Genomic DNA, 17,489 nt, shown 5'->3' on the forward strand with positions numbered 1-17,489 from the left:
TACTCTGCCCCACATCTAACCCATCCATCAGTTCTGCTCCGCTCTGACACACCTGGGTCCATCTGCTTTGCACAGTGCCCACCCCACCCCACCCCCAGGAGCCAAAGCCAGCCTCATCTCCCACCTGGACTTCAGCCAGTGCCTCCTGACTGATCCTCCTACCTTCTCTCTTGCTCTCCAAAACACCTGTTTCCTGTACAACTGAGAGAGGAATCTTCTTTTTAAAAAAAAAAAAAAAAAGTCAGTTCTTATCTCTGAATTTCTCAGCTGTCTTCCCAAAGCACTTAGAATAAAATTCAGACTCATCATGGCTTCCCAGGCTTCACCTGAGCTGGTCCTTGCCTTCCTCTCAGGCTTCATTTCCTACCATTGCGCCCCATCCCCTGCCCAAGTTTAATATGCCACTCTCACTGACTTTCTTTCTGGAATATTCCAGGCTGGTCTCTGCATGTAGCAGATGCTCCCAGTAGCCAGCTCACATGCCTTAGCTAGGCCTTCCGTCTCAGTGCATATAAGCTGCCTTCAGCCATGGAAGATCACTCTGTCCATGAGCAGGACAGGACAGAAGTGCCGGGGAGCAGGCCTCACCAGTGAGAGGCAGGAAGTAGAGTATAAATACCCCAACTCCCTCGCTCCTAGGTGAGATAACTCAGCTGTGTCTCAGCTGTGTGCTCTGTACTGTTTCCCAGAGTGTCCCTGGGGAGCCGGCCCCACGACTCACAAAGGAGCTGGCCTGATAACATGTTCTTTATCAAGTCCTTGTTTTGCTCTCCTGTTCCCTTACTCATCTTTCCTGCACCTCCCAAATAGATTACTTTCTTTAAATCTTTGTCTTGGGTCTTATTCAGAGGGTAGTGTTAAGATACCACATTAGGCCTTTGCACTCACCATTCTCCCTGCCTAGAATATTCTACCCCTCCAGGTCTCAGCTCAAATGCCAACTCTTTAATCTCCCCTCTGGTCATATCCCATTGTTATATGTCTTCATTGACTTATCCTATCAGAAATTATCTTGTTTATATAATTAACTGAAAAATTATGTCTCTCCCAGGGTGTTAGCTCTACAAGGCAAGTGCCTTGTGTATCTTGGTTCCCAGCACATGGGAGAGTGATTGGCACACAGTAGGCACCCTTTAAATATCTGTTGACTTAGTTAATGAGTATTTTTTGCTGGGAGGGATGTCAAATACTGCATCAAGAGTAGGATTTACAGTAGCTGTTTGAATTTATGCATTTCTAATTGGCAAACGAATTGCTGGCATGTAAATGGATACTGCAACTGTGTTTTTGAGTGGTTGATTCTCTTTAGTGAGTTACCCTGCTTCCAACTACTTTAAAGTGCTCTCAGTTGCTGTGCTAATTACAAATCCTGATAAACTCTCCATTAACGTGTATCTTCGAAGAAGCTTCAACACGATAATACTGTTAGAAGGATTTATATATGGTTGGAAGTAAGAGAACCACATTTATTTAATAACAGTCTTGAATTCATCTTGCCTTTCCACTGATGTACCTGAACAAGTGCAACTGGACTACACTTACCTGCTTGCTTATTTACACAGGTGGGATGTTGGCAGAGGCTTGCCCTGGGGAAGTAGAGATGTGGAGGCCAGAAAGAAATTCCATACACAGTCTTGGAGAAAACTTATTTCTTATGTGGCCTTGGCCCATCTCATGCTCACCTGGCATAAACCTGCTTCAGCATGGGACAAGCAGTCTTTGGACCCATAGGGCCCAACCCTTTCCTGGGGGCATTTGGGTGGAGGCGTGTGTGTGTGTGTGTGTGTGTGTGTGTGTGTGTGTGTGTGTGTGTGTGTAGTATTAATTTCTATGCACCTTGATTTCCTCATTTGTCAAATATATAGATTTATAGCAACTATTCCATACCTTGTTGTGAAGCTTAAATGAACACATGGGTGTAAGGGACCAAAGAAGCCACAAATAGCTATGAACACATAAGGGACTATTTTGGTAACTATTGTTGGAGACAGTCCTGTCTATGTGGGACATGACTCAGTAGTCAAGTTGTAGCTGCTAGGCCCCATGAAACGGCCTGAACATTATGGAAGAATGCAAAACTCAGTCTCAGAGTTGGGATGAGACATTGTGGAAAGGCAGGATTTTCAGACTCCTGGAAGGTTGTACAGTTAGGAGAATGGCCTGAGGGGGCTGGGACTGCCTAAGGGAACTTCTGAGCCTGGGAATATGTGTGTGTGTGTGTGTGTGTGTGTGTGTGTGTATCATTGTATGCACATGAGAGCATGTGTGGATCTGAATGTGAAGGCTTAGATTTTAGGTAAAAACACAGGGTAGATGAGGTTAAAGTCTCAGGATAAAGAAGCAGGACCTGATGGGGCCTTCCTGGGACAGCCCTCCCCATGTCCTGGCCTGCCTCTTGTTTGTGGAAGAGCTTTCGTCTCCCAGGCCTCTGTTGGTCACAACAGGGTGGCTCAAGAGTTAATGATTGGAAGAATGTGAACATGTATAACAAAAGACAGCAGCTGGGTCAGGAGAACAGGTAATAATTTAAACAATAGATCAGCCATACAGTAGAGTCACAGAATCTTTAGTTCTTCCCTGAAGAACATAAATGACAGTACCTGACACACATTCCTGAGCTGTTTCACAGATACTAAAACCCCCACCAGATGGAAGGAGTTAACTGCATGATGACCATTACATGTAGCCCCCAGACCAGTTGGAACCAGAAGGTTGATGATGTTGACTCCAGAATGCATCCCCACCAATCAATCAGAAGGATGTCTACGAGCTGATCAAGCACTTCACAACTCTCTCCCCCTGTCTTTGAAAACCTTTCCCCAAAAGCCAGTGGGGACTTCAGGCCTTTTGAGCATTAGCCGCCCATACTCTTTGCTTGGCCTTGCAATAAATGCTGCACTGTCCTTCACCACAACCCAGCATCAATAGATTGGCTTTACTGCATTTGGATGAATGGACCCAAGTTTGGTTCGGTAGCATCAGGTTCCACTGAGACATGGGCCAGCTCATTAGTTCACCTACACATTCTTCAGCAGGATCATATGCCTGTGTTAAACCAGGAACTCAGAGTCTAGACAGGAAGGCAGTCTCAGGAACAGACAAATTACATTATAAGGCAGTCTGTGCAAGCACAGAGGGAAAAGCACGGTGCCTGGGGTCCAGGGAAGACGGAGGATTGGGAGAAACAAGAGAAGGGTTCACAGAGGAGGTGATTTTGAACAAGAGTGGAACTTACCACGTGAAACAAGAGTTGAAGTTTATTCCCCTTAAAGAAAGGAGCATGTGCAAAGACCAGGGTGTGTCTGGCAGAAGGGTGTGGAATCCAGTCCAAGGGCACAGAGTGTATATATGGGGTTACAGGTGGTGTTGGTTGTGGCCAGATTAGGAGGCAGATTGCAGGACAAGCTAAGATGTTGGGCAGCACCCAGGGGTGAGTCTCTACCAAGAGGTGGTGCAGAGTACTGGTTCAGGATTGAAGCCAGACTGTCGGCATTGGAATCCCACCTTCCCAGCGACTAGCTGAGTAATCTTGGACAACTTCTCTGTGCCTTGGTTTCCTCATCTGTACAATGGGTGTTAATAATAATGACTACTTCCAGGACCATGAGGAAGACTAGACAGCTGAACACACATGAAGTGCTTAGAGTAGCTTGACACACGTGAAGTGCACAACGTAACGTTAGCTAATAACCGCTGTTATTCCACGGAGGGCCAGGGGAACATCAAGATTAAGGGAGGAACAGAGGACCAGGAACCTCTAACCAAGTCTAGAAGTAACAGCAGAGTGGTTGGAGGAAAACCATGAGGGCCACCTGTCATAGAAGCCATGGCAAGAGGATGTTTCCAGAAGGAAGTGTCAACAGGGTCAAGGGTGCCGAGATGTCAGGCAAGATGACAGCCAAGGGTGCCATGGATTTAGCAACAAGGAGGTCACCGTTGACTTTAGCCATTGCAGTTTTGGTGACGTGGTAGAGACAGAGGCCAGTTTGCAGTATATTGAACACATGGGTTGGGAGGAACGGGGGAGAGTGGCGCCAACTCTTCCAGCTGTTTGGCTGGGAAGGGACGCAAGTGAGAGGCAGCAGAGGTAGAGGGACGGTGAGGTCGATAACCACGTGCTTTGCCAAATACCCACTGCATCCCGCCATTGTCTCCTATGAGGTTCACAATCTCCGGTCAGCTAAGCAGGAGAAAGAGCAGAAAATATAAGTCATAAATGAGGACACGTGTATAGACAGATCAAGAATGGCAGAGCTGGGAAAAAGGCCGGCTACCCATTTCCTCTTCCTTTTCATGATGTGATTGTGGGCAAGGGGGGACTGGGCAAGAGGGTGGAGGATGCTCAGTGCCGTCTACCTGCTTTACCACACCTGGATGTAAAGGACCTATCTCTTGAAGGTGGATGGAGGAGGTGGCAGAAAAGGCTGGTGACAGATTCCTTTAAACTAACATACGCTGGGTGCCCAATATGTCCCATCCTACTGAGTCACATCATATCCAGGTGGTGGGAGGAATATTTGGTTGAAATTGGTTCCAGCTAGAAACGGGAGGCAAGATGGCTCCCACATCAGCAGAGGCAACACTGTCTATTTTTCACTCCTGCCCCTCTCTGCAATCCCTTCTCTGACACTTTAGATAGGTCTGGTCTTTCTTTGGCTCTGCAGCTGGGGAGTTGCGGGTGGGAGTGGCTTGGAGGTTGATGTGTCACTTAAAGCAGCAATGATTGTGGGAATAAAATGCATCCTTCTGATTTGTTTGGGAAATGTCTTTATGTCAAGGACTTTGGAACGATAAAACCATCATGGTGGGATTTTGGAACATCATTTTCCAAACCAGGGCACAGGAGACCCAAAGTGGGATATTTCAAGGAGAAAACCAATGGATGCCTGTCCAACATGAAGCAGAAACATGGCAGGAGGGCTGAGAGGCGCAGGGCAGCCTTCATGGCATATGACTTGTGCAGACTCTGCTGTTGCATGCTTGAAATTTTTAGTTTTTAAACAAGACCCCTCATTTTATTTTGCACTGGACCCTGCAAATTATGTGAACCTCCTGGTCAGGGCCGCAGGCTTGGTGGAACACATGGACTGCAGACTTCAGCTAGGTCTGGCAGGCAGCAGCCCTGACTTCAGATGCTCCCCACGTGAACCTGGCTCCTGAAACTCACCCACCCTTGGGAAAGCTGGGCCAGCCAGCGGGAGTTGAGAAAGAACCTGGCCAATTTGCAGTCAGCTCTTAAGAGCAGCTGTAAAGATGCCTCAGACAAACCGAGCAGGGAGGGAGGAAACACAGAACAGTCCTGGAAACCACGATAATGAGCAGGGCTCTGTGCTGCAAGCCTTCTGACACATTTCCATATTTAGTCCTCACAATGGTCCTAGTACAGAGGCACTGGGATCTCAGTTTTAGGGATAATGACCCAGAGGTTCAGGAAGATGATCAGAATTGATGGTGCTGGTAAGCGGTGACCTGGATTAAAATGCAGGTGTCTGGATCCCAAGTCCAGTGCTTTTCCTATCACACTAGAGGATAGAGGTGAAGGCCAGGGGACCCAGATGTCCAGGCTGTGCTGGCTAGCATATCCCAGGCCTGGCTCCAGTTCTGAGCTAAATGCACTCTCTGTGACCAGTTCAGCTCACTCCAGAGCCCATGAAGCCAGACCTGGCAGTGGAGGTGTCTCTTTGGGTGGCCAGGTCTAAGCTGAGTCTGAGAGCCTGGCCTAAAGGGCAATGAAGGAAGAGCATCCCTGCTCAGGCTCCCCTGGGCTCCCAGAGCTGTGGCCCCAAGAGGAACTGGGAAGTTGGTGGTGAGCAGAGGTGGGACCCAGGCGTCCACCTACTACTTCAGGGGAAGAGGGCTCCTCAGGGGACTTTCCTAGCAGCATGTGGGCGTGTTAGCTGAATCATGGGTGACCTTGTTGGTGTTGGTGGGTATATTTTGGGGTCAAACTGTTGCCACTTCCTGCCCCTGCGTCCTTGCTCTGTTGGGTGGAAAAGCTGGGGCTTTTTTCTTCTGCCATTCCCTGCAAAGTTGGCATCGTGCCCTGGCCTCCAGGTGGGCTGCAGGAACCCTGCAGGGCTTTCCAGCATCCCAGGGGCCCCGATCGTGCCCAGCTTCTCTCTCTGACCATAGCCCAGCTCTCTGGTCCTGAGCATAAAGCCAGAAAACCACAGAGAAGGAGCCTGTCTGGGAGTTAAGGTGGGTTATCTTCAGGGCTCTGTCACGGGGTCCCCATGCGACAACTCGCTTTTCCTTTCTGGGCTTCCGGCTCCTCAGCTGTAACGTGAGATGGCCCACCCCAATTGTCCTGAGTGTCCTGCTGAGCGCTGGGGGGATGTGGCACACACCTGACCCACGCTGACCCCCGAATACACCCACAGAGACTTGGCAATGTGGCTATTTTTGATCCAGGGCCGAATGGCTCAAGAACCACAAAACTGAGGCTACAAAACATTCTGAATCTAAGCCTATGTGTTGCCTATCAGGCTTCTTTGAGTTTCTGGCTTCCTGGGAGATTTCTAAGTTTCAGATGACCCTGGCTCCTAGGGTGGGTGGGATCTAAATGCCTCAGGGACTTGGATCAGCCCTTATTAGGCTCTTTGCCCTCTATCCTCATCAGAAAGGGCAGGGAGCCCTCCCCAGCAGGCTCTCTCAGTACAACAGGCCTGATCCAAAAGGCCAGTTCCACCTCGGATGGACGAGGGGGCTGTTTAGGGTGTAGATTGTGGGCAGGGCTCTATCTGCCCTTAGGGACCCAGAATATCATTTCATGCCAAACCAGAGAGGGTCTCAGTAGCCATCCAGGCTAGAGGGAAGTGGTGGGATTGGATTATCTGGGGGGCCCTTTCGAGATACTCCAACTACCTTGAACTCAGAATACAAAGGTCCGCAGTGAGGTTCAGGCACGTGTCTTTGGATAAAAGCTTCCCAAATCATCCTAATATGAATCCCATTTCCGGGTAAAGAGTCACTGATTTAGGCCAACTTGCCCACGTTTTAGGTGGGAGAACTGATGTCCAGAGGCAGGAAGTAACCTGCTCAAGGTCCCACAGAAAATGAGCGGCAGAGCTCAGAAATCCTAATTTTTCACCCTCTTTCTACAGAACCCCACCTCCGTCACCTCTCCTGGACTCCTTCAAACTTCCCAGTCTGACTGCCTGCTTCCAGTCACTGTGTCCTGCAGCCCCTAGCACAAGCCCTCAGCACAAACCACAAATCTGGCCGCATCCCTGTCCCAAGCAAAAGATTACTTAAGGCCTTCCCTCCACTGACAGCAAGCTTAGGTCCCAAGGTCTGAGCCCAGAAACAGGATCTTGTGAAACCCAGCCCAGGTCCTCCTGGCTCCATTTCCAGCCCCTCTCTGCAGGCCTTCCGCACCCCCGCATGCCCTGAAGACATCAGCCTCCACACCAGCTATTAGCATGCCATCAAACAATTGTTTGATTTTCCTTAAGAGATACAGCGCGTTTCGTTTTCACCCAAGCCTATGAGCAGGTATCATTATTATTCCTGTTCGGAGATGAGGCTGGGAGGTTAAGAAAGGGAAAGAAGTCCCACCAGTGGTGCACAGAGGAGCTGGGCCTGGGGTCCAGGCAGAGCCCACCCTTACAACCACACACAATGTACCATCCAGGCCCCTGCCCAGGGGAAATTCCACCTTCATCCTTCCAGGCCTAGCCAGTATTCCACATTGCACCCCAGTGAGCTCTCCGCTCCCCTAGAGGGGGCATGTGCAGAGTCCAGTCTGCATATTATAGCAGCCTTGACCATCTATGCCCACTTACTGGTTTGCGTATCTGTTTCCCTCTGGAGGCCCCGACTCTGTGGTCAGCTCTCCTCTCTCACCTGACTGCCCATGCACAAAGTGGGCCCTCAGAAGATGTTTCCTGAGTGAATGAGTGAAGGAATGAATGAATGACTACATCAGGAACTGAGACCTGTCACCAGCATCCTGTGTGTGGAATGGTGCCCATCAGCACAGTCCATGCTAGAGGGTCCAGGGGGGTATAAACAAGCCCAGGGTTTGGGCCAGAGCTTCTCATCCTAATTCTGTCACTTGCCACTTGTATGACTCCTGTCACCTCCAGGGCCTCTGTTTCTCATCTGCGGCTGGGGGATGACGAGAACGATGTGAAGGCCTCTCCTTCCGCCTGCTTTAGCAACAGTCACTACGCACCCACCCTGGGTGGGGTGCTGGGGCATGAAGTGAGGACCACGACAGGGACTGCTGCTCCCCGGGAGCTCCCAGATGAGGGAGGGGTGTGGACCACCAGGCAGTCACAAGATTGGCTTTGCTGCTATGGGGCATGAGTCTGCTTCATGCTGGGAGCTCAGATGGGGCAGCCTGCAGGAGGTCTTCCAGATAAAGCTGGAGCAGGCGTCCCAGGCAGAAGGGGCAGTGACACCCCAGCACAGGTGCGCAGAGCAGTAACAGTGCCGTGCGGCTAGAGCTCTGTGGGCCACAGTGTGCGGGACTACGTGAGCCGAGCCGAGACATTTGTACTTCACCTCCGCACAGCAGGCTGAGTTGTCACTCTGGAGCTCCACGGCTGTGGACGGGAATTGAAACACTGGTGACTGTCACTGCTGTGACATTCTTTGGGCACCCCCAGGGTCTGCTGTTGCTACAAGAGATGCTTGATGCCTCGTTCACTTTGTTGCTGAGAGCTGGATAACAGAGGCCTCCTGAAAAGAACAAAAAGCACTGAATGTTAGAAGACAGTGTACAAGGGAACCCAGGCGGAGGGTAAGAGTCGCTGGAAAACAAAACAAACGGTTTTTAATTCAAAGATGTTTGGGTGCTGGAGGCACTGTGGCTGGACTTGCACTTATAGGAGGCAGCTGGGGACGGGTGCGGAGGTGGGGATGAAAGAGAACACTGTGCTCCTGTGGGTGACAATAGAAAGCCTGGCCTGGGCGTTGGGCAGCACAGGATTGGAGAGGAAGGAGACCAGGAAGGGGGTCCCGGATAGGGAGGTGGCAGCACTGCCTGGTTCCTGTGATGAAGCCGCAGATGGTCCAGGATTAATGGGTAGAGGGGGGAGGGGTGCAGTTTTATTGAGCACCTACTATGTGCCAGGCCCCATTGTAAGCGCTTCCGTATACTCTGCAGCTCATAGGACACGAGGTCTCTTCTCGAGCACTAAACACAGTTCCCAGTACCTGCCTCCTGCGGTGAGCTGTAAGCCCCACAGGGGCAGGACAAGTGTCTGTCTTCTGTGTGCTGTGTCCTCAGGACCTGTCATATTTTAGGTGCTCCACAATGATTTTGAATGATCCAACTTTCTTTTCCTCTCCCTCCTTCCTGCCCTCTTTCGTTTTCTCCCTCCCTTCCCTTCCTCTTCCCTTGTTCCAAGATAAGGTGAGACATCTCATTTAATCCTTCAAATAGCCCAAAGTTAGGCTGTGGTTTGAGGAGTTTATTTTGAAAACATTGGGGAGAGTTTTACCAGATCCAGTCGGTAGTGGATTTTACAACGAAGGAACTAAAGTTCGGAAGTGTTAAGTTACTTGCCTAAGGTCACACAGCTAAAAAGTAGTGGGGCTGAAATCTGACACAGTTACCTCTGAGGGCAAACACGCTTCCTCCCTAAGTGAGGGAACTAAGAAAACTTGGCCCCAGAGATGGACAAAGCGAGGCCAGTATTGCTGCAGCTGTGCGATGCCGGAAAAATGACTCCTCCCTCCACCCGCATGGGTTTCTGTGTCCTGGTCTGAAGAATCAGGCTGAGATGTAACTGGAGGGGAAGCAGGCAGGACCAGGCTCCAGGACCCCAAGGCCAGCAGGGCTGAGGCAAGAATCTGGGGCCACTCCAGGAGGAGATGATCTTAAGATGAACCCGCACCAGTTGAGCTCTGTCTGACCTCTACCCATCCGCAGTAAATTGGTCCCTACTTCACAAAAGGTGACTAATAAGAAAACCTCTCGAGGGGTGGGATAGGGAGGGTGGGAGGGAGGGAGACGCAAGAGGGAAGAGATATGGGAACATATGTACATGTATAACTGATTCACTTTGTTATAAAGCAGAAACTAACACACCATTGTAAAGCAATTATACTCCAATAAAGATGTTAAAAAAAATTTAAAAAGAAAGAAAACCTCTCTACAGGCACATACTGGTTTTCAAACTTCTAACTAAGAAAAGGGTAGTTCACATGAGAAACTGGTTCAGTGTCGATGCTGGGAGCCTTTCTTACCTTTCCCTCAACTATGCAGTTCTGATCCATCACATTCAAGGCCATGGAGATTTTACTGAGTTATTACTTGGCCCGTGCTTTGCGCCAGGCTTAGAGAAGAAGAGATGGAGTGGGGCTGGGGGCGGGACCCTGTGGGACGCTAGGTTTCCGTGCAATTGGAGCCTCTGGCCAGTTCCTTCTGGGGCTGCGGGAGCTGGGAAGGGGGAGGCATGACTAAGTCTTTCTGTCGCCTCTTTTCCTGTCCTGGGCTCATGGTAGCCGCAGTGAGGGGGAGCATGGGAAGTGAGCAGCTGGTGGGGCAGCCCTGTCCTGGTCTCGAGTGGGCCGGGCAGCATCCCCGGGAGGAGGGGAGAGCAAAGTATTTCCTGGGTGGCGACCTGGCCCCTCTCTGTGTCCCAAGTAAGTCTAAAGGATCTAAGGTGACATTTGACCAACTAGCCACATGCCTTTAATCTCCTTCCTCTTTGAGACCCCACTAAAACGACAACCAAGGAATAAAAAAGTATCAGTCTGCGAGGACAAAGAAAATAGGAGAGTGACAACAGTGTCTTAGTGATTTCAACTGCTTTAAGTACTTTTTGGGCGGCAGGAAGCAGCTGGCCAGGTGAAGGAATTGATGGAGCAGGTCCTTACTGAAAGTGTGTGGTCCTTACTGACAGTGTGTTCCCAGAGGTGGCCACACGCGGTGGTCAGATGACCAGATGCCTTGGCATCCACTGTTCCATCTGTGCAACGGAGTCTCGGTATGACCTTGGCAAAGGCAGTTTCTGCTTTCTGAGGCTCGTTTGTTCCCCATCTGTAATAGAAAGAGACCGTACTAGATTCTTATCTGCTGGTGCCTGAATTACCTGGAGTTTTCCTCCCCTGCCCCTCAACACGTATAGGCACATGTGTCTTGATGTTGCTTCAGAAACGGGGCGAAGGTATTTTTGCATTTTTTGCTCTCCCAGGACACTTTCAGAGCCACTGCTGCAGATGGTCTCCAAGGGAGTTTTCAACTCCAACACGCCAGGACTCCCACGCAGGTGTTAGGATGGAGAATACACGGAATGGAGGGGTTGTAAGGATGTAAGACCTTCATGTGGGAGATCCAGGCACAGAGGGGCTTCAAAGGAGGCTGAAGGCCTATCTGTGGGGACAGCAGAAGGGCCTTTACAGAGACAATGACATTTGCAATGGATAGAATTAACAGAGGGAGACAAGGAGGAGGGCCCTGCAGGTGGAGGTTACGGTGGCAGCAAATCCCGGAGATAAGAAAGCATGTGACCTGTTCAGAGACTTGCAAATATTGCAACATGCGGGAATCCATGGAGACATCGCGTGAGCACGAATGGCCAGGTCAGCAGCTTGCACTTCATCCCATTGACCATGGGAAGCTATCACGTTGGCCTTGTGATTTTAACACACGGATATGGCCCAGCTACTTTTTCTTGAGCACCTGCTAGTGTTACTTACTCCACGCACTGCACACCATGTCTTCCTGACCTGGCCACTTGGTCGCTGGACAGTCACACATCTCTCCAGCCATTTCCTCACTCCGGGCACTGTCCTCCACGCCTCGCTGTCCTTACACAAGCTCCTTCCTCTGTGGAGAGGCCGCCTTCCACTTCAGCCTTCCTGCGGGAGACTCTGCTTGAAGAACATTCCCCTGGGAGGCCTCTCCCCTGTGGGCAGCTCCCAGCCTGCCCTGCGCCCTCCATATGGCACGTCCACTGCTGTCCTTACACCAACTGGCTTTTCCTTATTTAGCTGTGATGCAATGGCTTGCATGTCATCGGTAGCTGTCTTCCCTGGGGCTAACCAAGGCCCAAGAACAGGGCAAGTGATTGAAAAGTGTTGAGTGATTGAAAAAATAGAAATTGCAACTATCTGGGCCAGGCCCTTGACAGAATGGATCTTATTGAATGCTCCTCGGTCACCTGTGAGATACGAGTTACTCTTTCCATCTTGCACAGGAGATGTGACTCGGGCGAGTTTATGTATCCGCTGATTTGCAGAACTGGGATTCAAACCCATGTGTGTCTCAGTGCTGGTGCAGAGCTCTTCTGCTCTACCATGTTCCTGGGACAGTAGCTTCATCCCTGGATGGAAAGACGTGACATCAGAGGAGCCACAGACAGGCCACTTCCTCTCTTTCACCTTTTTCCACGTCCCGTTCAGCTGGGACAGCTTCTACTCAGCCTCTCAAGATCCGTATCTGTTCCTGCGCTTAGGGAAGTTTCCCTACACCTCTCACACCACCCAGGGGAGGTAAGGAAAGGAGTTTTCCATGTGGTCACTGGACGTGAGTAACCACCTCTTCTTCCTGTGACTTCCCCACCTCTGCACTGGGGCTTGGAAAACCCCACCCATGTCTTCTAATAAAAGCTCTGGGTACTGCAGGATGGGCCAGAGGACAGCTCTTCACTCCACCAGACTCCTTGAGGGACTCCTTCCAGGGAGGCCTGAGCTGGACGTCCCGAGATGAAGGTCATCACCTCCGCTCTGGTGTGCCTGCTGCTGGCCGGGGCATGGCTACAGGATGTGGATGCCAAGAGCAGTGAGTTTGGCTGGAGTCACTTTGCTCCTCCTTGGGGAGGGCGGAGACGCCGGCAGGTGCTCTGGGGCTGGGGGCAGGCTCACCCCTTCACCTCCACTCCTCCAGAAAGAATTCTCCCTGAAGACGAGGAAGGGAGGACTTGCTCGGGGGCAGGGGGACAGCAGGAGAGCCATAAGCCTGGGGCCAACACAGACCGCTGAGCAGCTGGCTTCAGCCAAAGGAGGCCAGCCTCGTCCAGACCCTGCGGACTGATGGAGGGCAGCTGTGAGGTCATTGAGGCCAAGCTGGAGGCCTGAGGTCCAGAGGAGGGACTGACTGGGGTCTCGCCTCCACAGTGTAACAGATAACGGGCAGAGTCTGAGGTCAGGATCTGGGGCTTTAACAGTTGGCTAACCTTGGGCAAGTTACTATACCTCCCAAACTCTGGTTTCGCTATCAGTAAGATGGGTTTGATCATGCCTACCCTCTAAGGCTGATGAGAGAATACTGACCTAACAGCAGACATATGGAAGGGGCTTTGCAAACGGTCAAACTAGGAGGAAGGAGCCAGGATTGAAATGCAAGTCTTTTGAAGGTGGGGTGTGTGTAGGGGGGGTTACAAACCGGCAGAGTGGGAGTTGTGGGTCAGAGCTGAGAGGACCAGGGTGGAGGGTGAGGTTGGGATTGCGTGGAGCTGATCAGTTCCTGGAAGCTCTTGCCTGGTCATTTCATCAGTCTGAGCTCCTAAAACAGTCCCTAATCCTGCCCCAAATAGTGGACTGCTGTTGAATCAGACTCACAGGGTCTCAGGGCCCTTGAACCCAAATGTAAGGACAGAACCATACCCTAGTGGTGGGATGTCAGAACTAGAATAGCCTTTCGAAATCAGTCTAAAGAGTCTTGCTTTTCAGCTGGGAAGTCTGGGGCCCAGGGGAGGGCTCATCTTGACCAAAGCCACACAGCTGTTTTGTGGGGAGCTGGGATCTGAACCCCAGTGTCCTGACTGCCTAAATACAGAACTGGGTGGCTGATGAGACACTAGTGCCCTTTGGATGTGATCCCAAAGCCTGAGCCTGTTCTGGAAGGGTTTTTTGTTTTTGCTTTTTTCCCCATCCTGGATGAGAGGAACTCAGTCCAGCTTGAGAAATGGATGCAAACCATTTTTGCGCTTCTCTTCTAGTGCATGTGCCATCCTCCAAGTGTTGTTTCACACTGGTGGAGAGAAAGATGTCCCTGCAGAGCATCCAGTGTTACAAGAACACCAGCTCCACCTGCTCCTACAAAAACCATCTAATGTGAGTGGTTGTATCTTCTTCCATCCTTGACTCCCTTCTCCAGAGGACAGAGAGCGGCCGCCCTGGAATTAGAATAGCAGACGCTAGATGGCGATGTTCCACCGGATTAAGGTTTTTTAACCGAACTAGTGAGGAGGCCAAAACCTGGGCGCAGAGCTGAGAGTGGGCGCTAGGACGAACACCTGTGTTCCTGCAGTGACATGAGTTTCTTGGAGCTGCAAGGCGCCAAGTGTTATATCTTAATATTTTATGCCCAGAGCTTAAAAGCTCCAGGTACTACTGGGTGATGGTAAGAGTGAGGGGCTCTCAGATAGTTCCTGCTTCTGGATTTGCCAACCTATAGTCTTGAGTGACTCTGGACAGGTAAGTCTTCTGAACTTCCTTATCTGGGTAGCCCCTCTGCACTCCTGACCTGTGAAGTGGGGTAAACACGATAGCTGCATCACAGGGTCGTTATGAAGCTCCAGGGAGGTAGCTTACACTTGCCACTCAGTGTCTATAAGGCACTTTCGTGTATATTACTATCTCATCTAACTCTCTTGGTGCACACATTTTCATTATTGTGAAAACTGAAGTTCAGGGAATTGGAGAGATTTGTCTAAGGTCTTGCAGATAATTAAAGGCAGAATTGATCTACGGTTTTGGACAATAGCCAAGTTTGGGAGGTGGGTAGATCAGAAAAGAAACACACACACACACACACACACACACACATCCAAGGCAATGACTAGGGGTCCCGGATGGACACAGACACATGAAAAGATGGAGCAGGTGGGCCCTCAGAGATGTTCTGGGAGGGGAATTTTCCATCTTAGCAGATCCTCAGAATGTCGGCAGCCTTCGCTCTACCCTGATACAATGAATCCGCAAAAGGGGTCCACGAAATGAAATTTTTAAAGCCCCCCATCCCTTGCCCCTGAAGTTTGGGTGTTCCTCCCAGCGTACAAACTGTAGGTCTTACGCAACGACTTCATTTTATAGGCCCCGGGAGAAAAGCTTAGGGGCACCCAGGAGCAATGAGGGGGTGAGGGGACTTGTGTGTGGCAGCCGGGGGGTGGCTCAGGTGACTTAGCCCTTCCTTTGTTCTCTGCCTACAGATTGAAGCTGAACGGAGGCCGAGAGGCCTGTGTCTCACAGACAAAATCGTGGGTTCGGGCTTATTTAAAAAGGATAAACCCCTGCCAGTGAAAGGAAATATGAGCTGATTCCTTTCCATCCTGGACTCTGGACACCGTGTGGCTTTACCTGTCCCCTCAACGCCCAACCCTACACCAGTCCTTCTGCCCCAACTTTGCCGGGTCACGCCAGAGGGTCTGCTGGGTCCTGTTAAGATATGTTGTCGCACTTTATATAGTTAAATTCTAGAATCTTCAACTTCTGCCTCCCTGTGCCTCTTGGACCCCACAGGGATTTCAGGGTGCAAAGCTGATTGACATTGAGGAGATGGGGTCAGGGGCCGGAGAAAAGGAAACATGTTGGACCAGGTGCCAGGAGAACTGACTTCTCATCATAGGAGCCAATAAATGACTTACGTCTCTCAGCTGACTGCCTTTGTCCTGGGGGATAAGCGTCGACTCTGGGTTGTGATGTAGATTCCCTGTGGGGCTGGGTCCCCATTTGGATGCAGGATGTTCCCCATCACCCCCGCCCACTCTGCGCTGCCCAGAGGGTTCAGAGGCTGATGATATCCAAAAGTTGCCCTAGCTGGATGGGGTCTTTGGCATCATGTGCCTGTAAGACGATGCTGGCCCCATTGCATAGATGAGGTGACTGAGGGCTGGAGAGGGACACCCACAGGCCTGAGGACACGCAGAAAGTCAGGATTAGATCTGGCGTTAGAGCCCAGGGCTCCCACTGCTCGGCTGCTTACAAAACCAAACTCACGAGTGTTGCTAGAAAGGAAAGTTGCCGTTAATCAGAATGCTGGCAATCTGGGGAGATGGTGGACTCAGTGTCCCCCCAAAGCCACCTCTGAAGATTCTGCCCGGCCATGAAAGTTTTTTTTTTTTTAATTAATTTATTTATTTATTTTTGGCTCCGTTGGGTCTTTGTTGCTGCTCGCGGGCTTTCTCTAGTTGTGGCGAGCGGCGGCTGCTCTTTGTTGCGGTGCACAGGCTTCTCATTGCGGTGGCTTCTCTTGTTGCGGAGCACGGGCTGCAGGGTGCACGGGCTTCAGTAGTTGTAGCATGCAGGCTCAGTAGTTGTGGCGCACAGGCTTCGTTGCTCCGCAGCACGTGGGATCTTCCCGGACCAGGGCTCGAACTCGTGTCCCCTGCAGTGGCAGGCGGATTCTTAACCACTGCACCACCAGGGAAGCCCGGCCATGAACGTTTTTAAAGGGAAACAGGGAAGTAATCTCAGTTAATCACTGAAATAGGGGGTCAGAGTCGTCACCATCCCCCACTGTGTGCAGACTTGTGGACTCCTTGTGATCTTTTTTTAGATGCTCTCTTGCTAGCAGTTTTTTCGAGAGATTACTGAAGGGGAAGTTGGGGAAGAGATCTGGCACTCCGTTAATTACTTACTCTTCATTTCTGCTTCTTTGATCTATGTAAAGAACCAACAAGTTAGGCAAAGTATTGTGTGATCAAAAGGTTTGAAAAGTGTGCTAGGGCCAGAGACGAGTAGAGCATGGGGGTGCCTGGTTTAAGTTTAGCAACAAGACAAAAGGGACCTCCTGCAGAGAGCGCTTTCCTGACCAAAGCTGCTTACAATGCCTCCCAGGGTAGAACTCTTCAGAGTCCCCAGATGCCACGTGACTGTGTGGTACAGCATGATACCCGGACCCTGTCTCAACCGGAAGGAGCCTGCAGAGTTGGTTAGCAGGGCCTTCTCCTAGGAAAGGCTCTGGGGAGGGTCCAGGCATCGGTGGGTCCACGTCTGATGAAGATGCCAACACAAGTCATCCAGGGGAGGGAGGCAGTCTCGGGAAGAACAGGGGGCCCCTCAGGGGATAGAGAGGAAGAGGAGGTCCTGTCCCTTTAAGAGGGACAATCACAAGCTCCAAGTTGTGTGACCTGAGACTCTAGGGAGACTAGCAAAGGAGGGCAGTGAATTCTGGGTCTCAGGGTTCGGTGGCTTTAGGGGAGGCGGTCTCCTGTCCTGTGTCTCAGGGCTTTTCCCTCTTGCCCCGGCATTCAGCACGCAGCGCATCTGGCTCATTCTTCTTAGGACATCTCTTCCCTCTGCCCCCATGACTGCCCTGCTTCTCTGGCTACCCCTCACCTGGACCACTGCAGTAGGCTGTTCTCCGTGCCCCCCTGCCAACCCCATCCTGCCCTCGGCCCCGATCCCAGGCTACTCCTCCTGGCACCCCACACCCTGCCCTCCCTATCACTCCAAAGACTTCAGAGCTGACTCCAAACTCCCACCTTGATATTCCGATTCCTCTATAACCGTGCCTCAACTTTCCTTTCCAAAGGTCTCTGGCTTTTCCATTCTGGAGCCCTTACTCTGACTATTTGGGGATATTCCATGCA

At 51.0% G+C, this 17,489-nt stretch overlaps 1 protein-coding gene across 1 annotated transcript; it reads left to right on the forward strand.

Annotated features, from left to right (window-relative positions):
* Positions 1-12,354: 12,354 nt before the first annotated feature.
* Positions 12,355-15,260, forward strand: LOC115850357 (C-C motif chemokine 1-like). Its single transcript, XM_030852098.2, has 4 exons — positions 12,355-12,447; positions 12,580-12,736; positions 13,896-14,010; positions 15,108-15,260. The coding sequence occupies exons 2-4, from the start codon at positions 12,661-12,663 to the stop codon at positions 15,196-15,198; spliced, it is 282 nt and encodes a 93-aa protein (XP_030707958.2). The 5' UTR covers positions 12,355-12,447; positions 12,580-12,660; the 3' UTR covers positions 15,199-15,260.
* The last annotated feature ends 2,229 nt before the right edge of the window (positions 15,261-17,489 follow it).

This window comes from Globicephala melas, chromosome 20 (assembly GCF_963455315.2).
Source record: "Globicephala melas chromosome 20, mGloMel1.2, whole genome shotgun sequence".
In the NCBI taxonomy this organism is placed as follows: Eukaryota; Metazoa; Chordata; class Mammalia; order Artiodactyla; family Delphinidae; genus Globicephala; species Globicephala melas.

Bases quoted from the DNA above. Each gene is read 5' to 3' on its own strand.
- LOC115850357 (XM_030852098.2), top strand. From the start codon at position 12,661: ATGAAGGTCATCACCTCCGCTCTGGTGTGCCTGCTGCTGGCCGGGGCA. The intron at 12,737-13,895 runs GTGAGTTTGGCT...CTTCTCTTCTAG, and splicing joins GGATGTGGATGCCAAGAGCA to TGCATGTGCCATCCTCCAAG. The intron at 14,011-15,107 runs GTGAGTGGTTGT...CTCTGCCTACAG, and splicing joins TCCTACAAAAACCATCTAAT to ATTGAAGCTGAACGGAGGCC.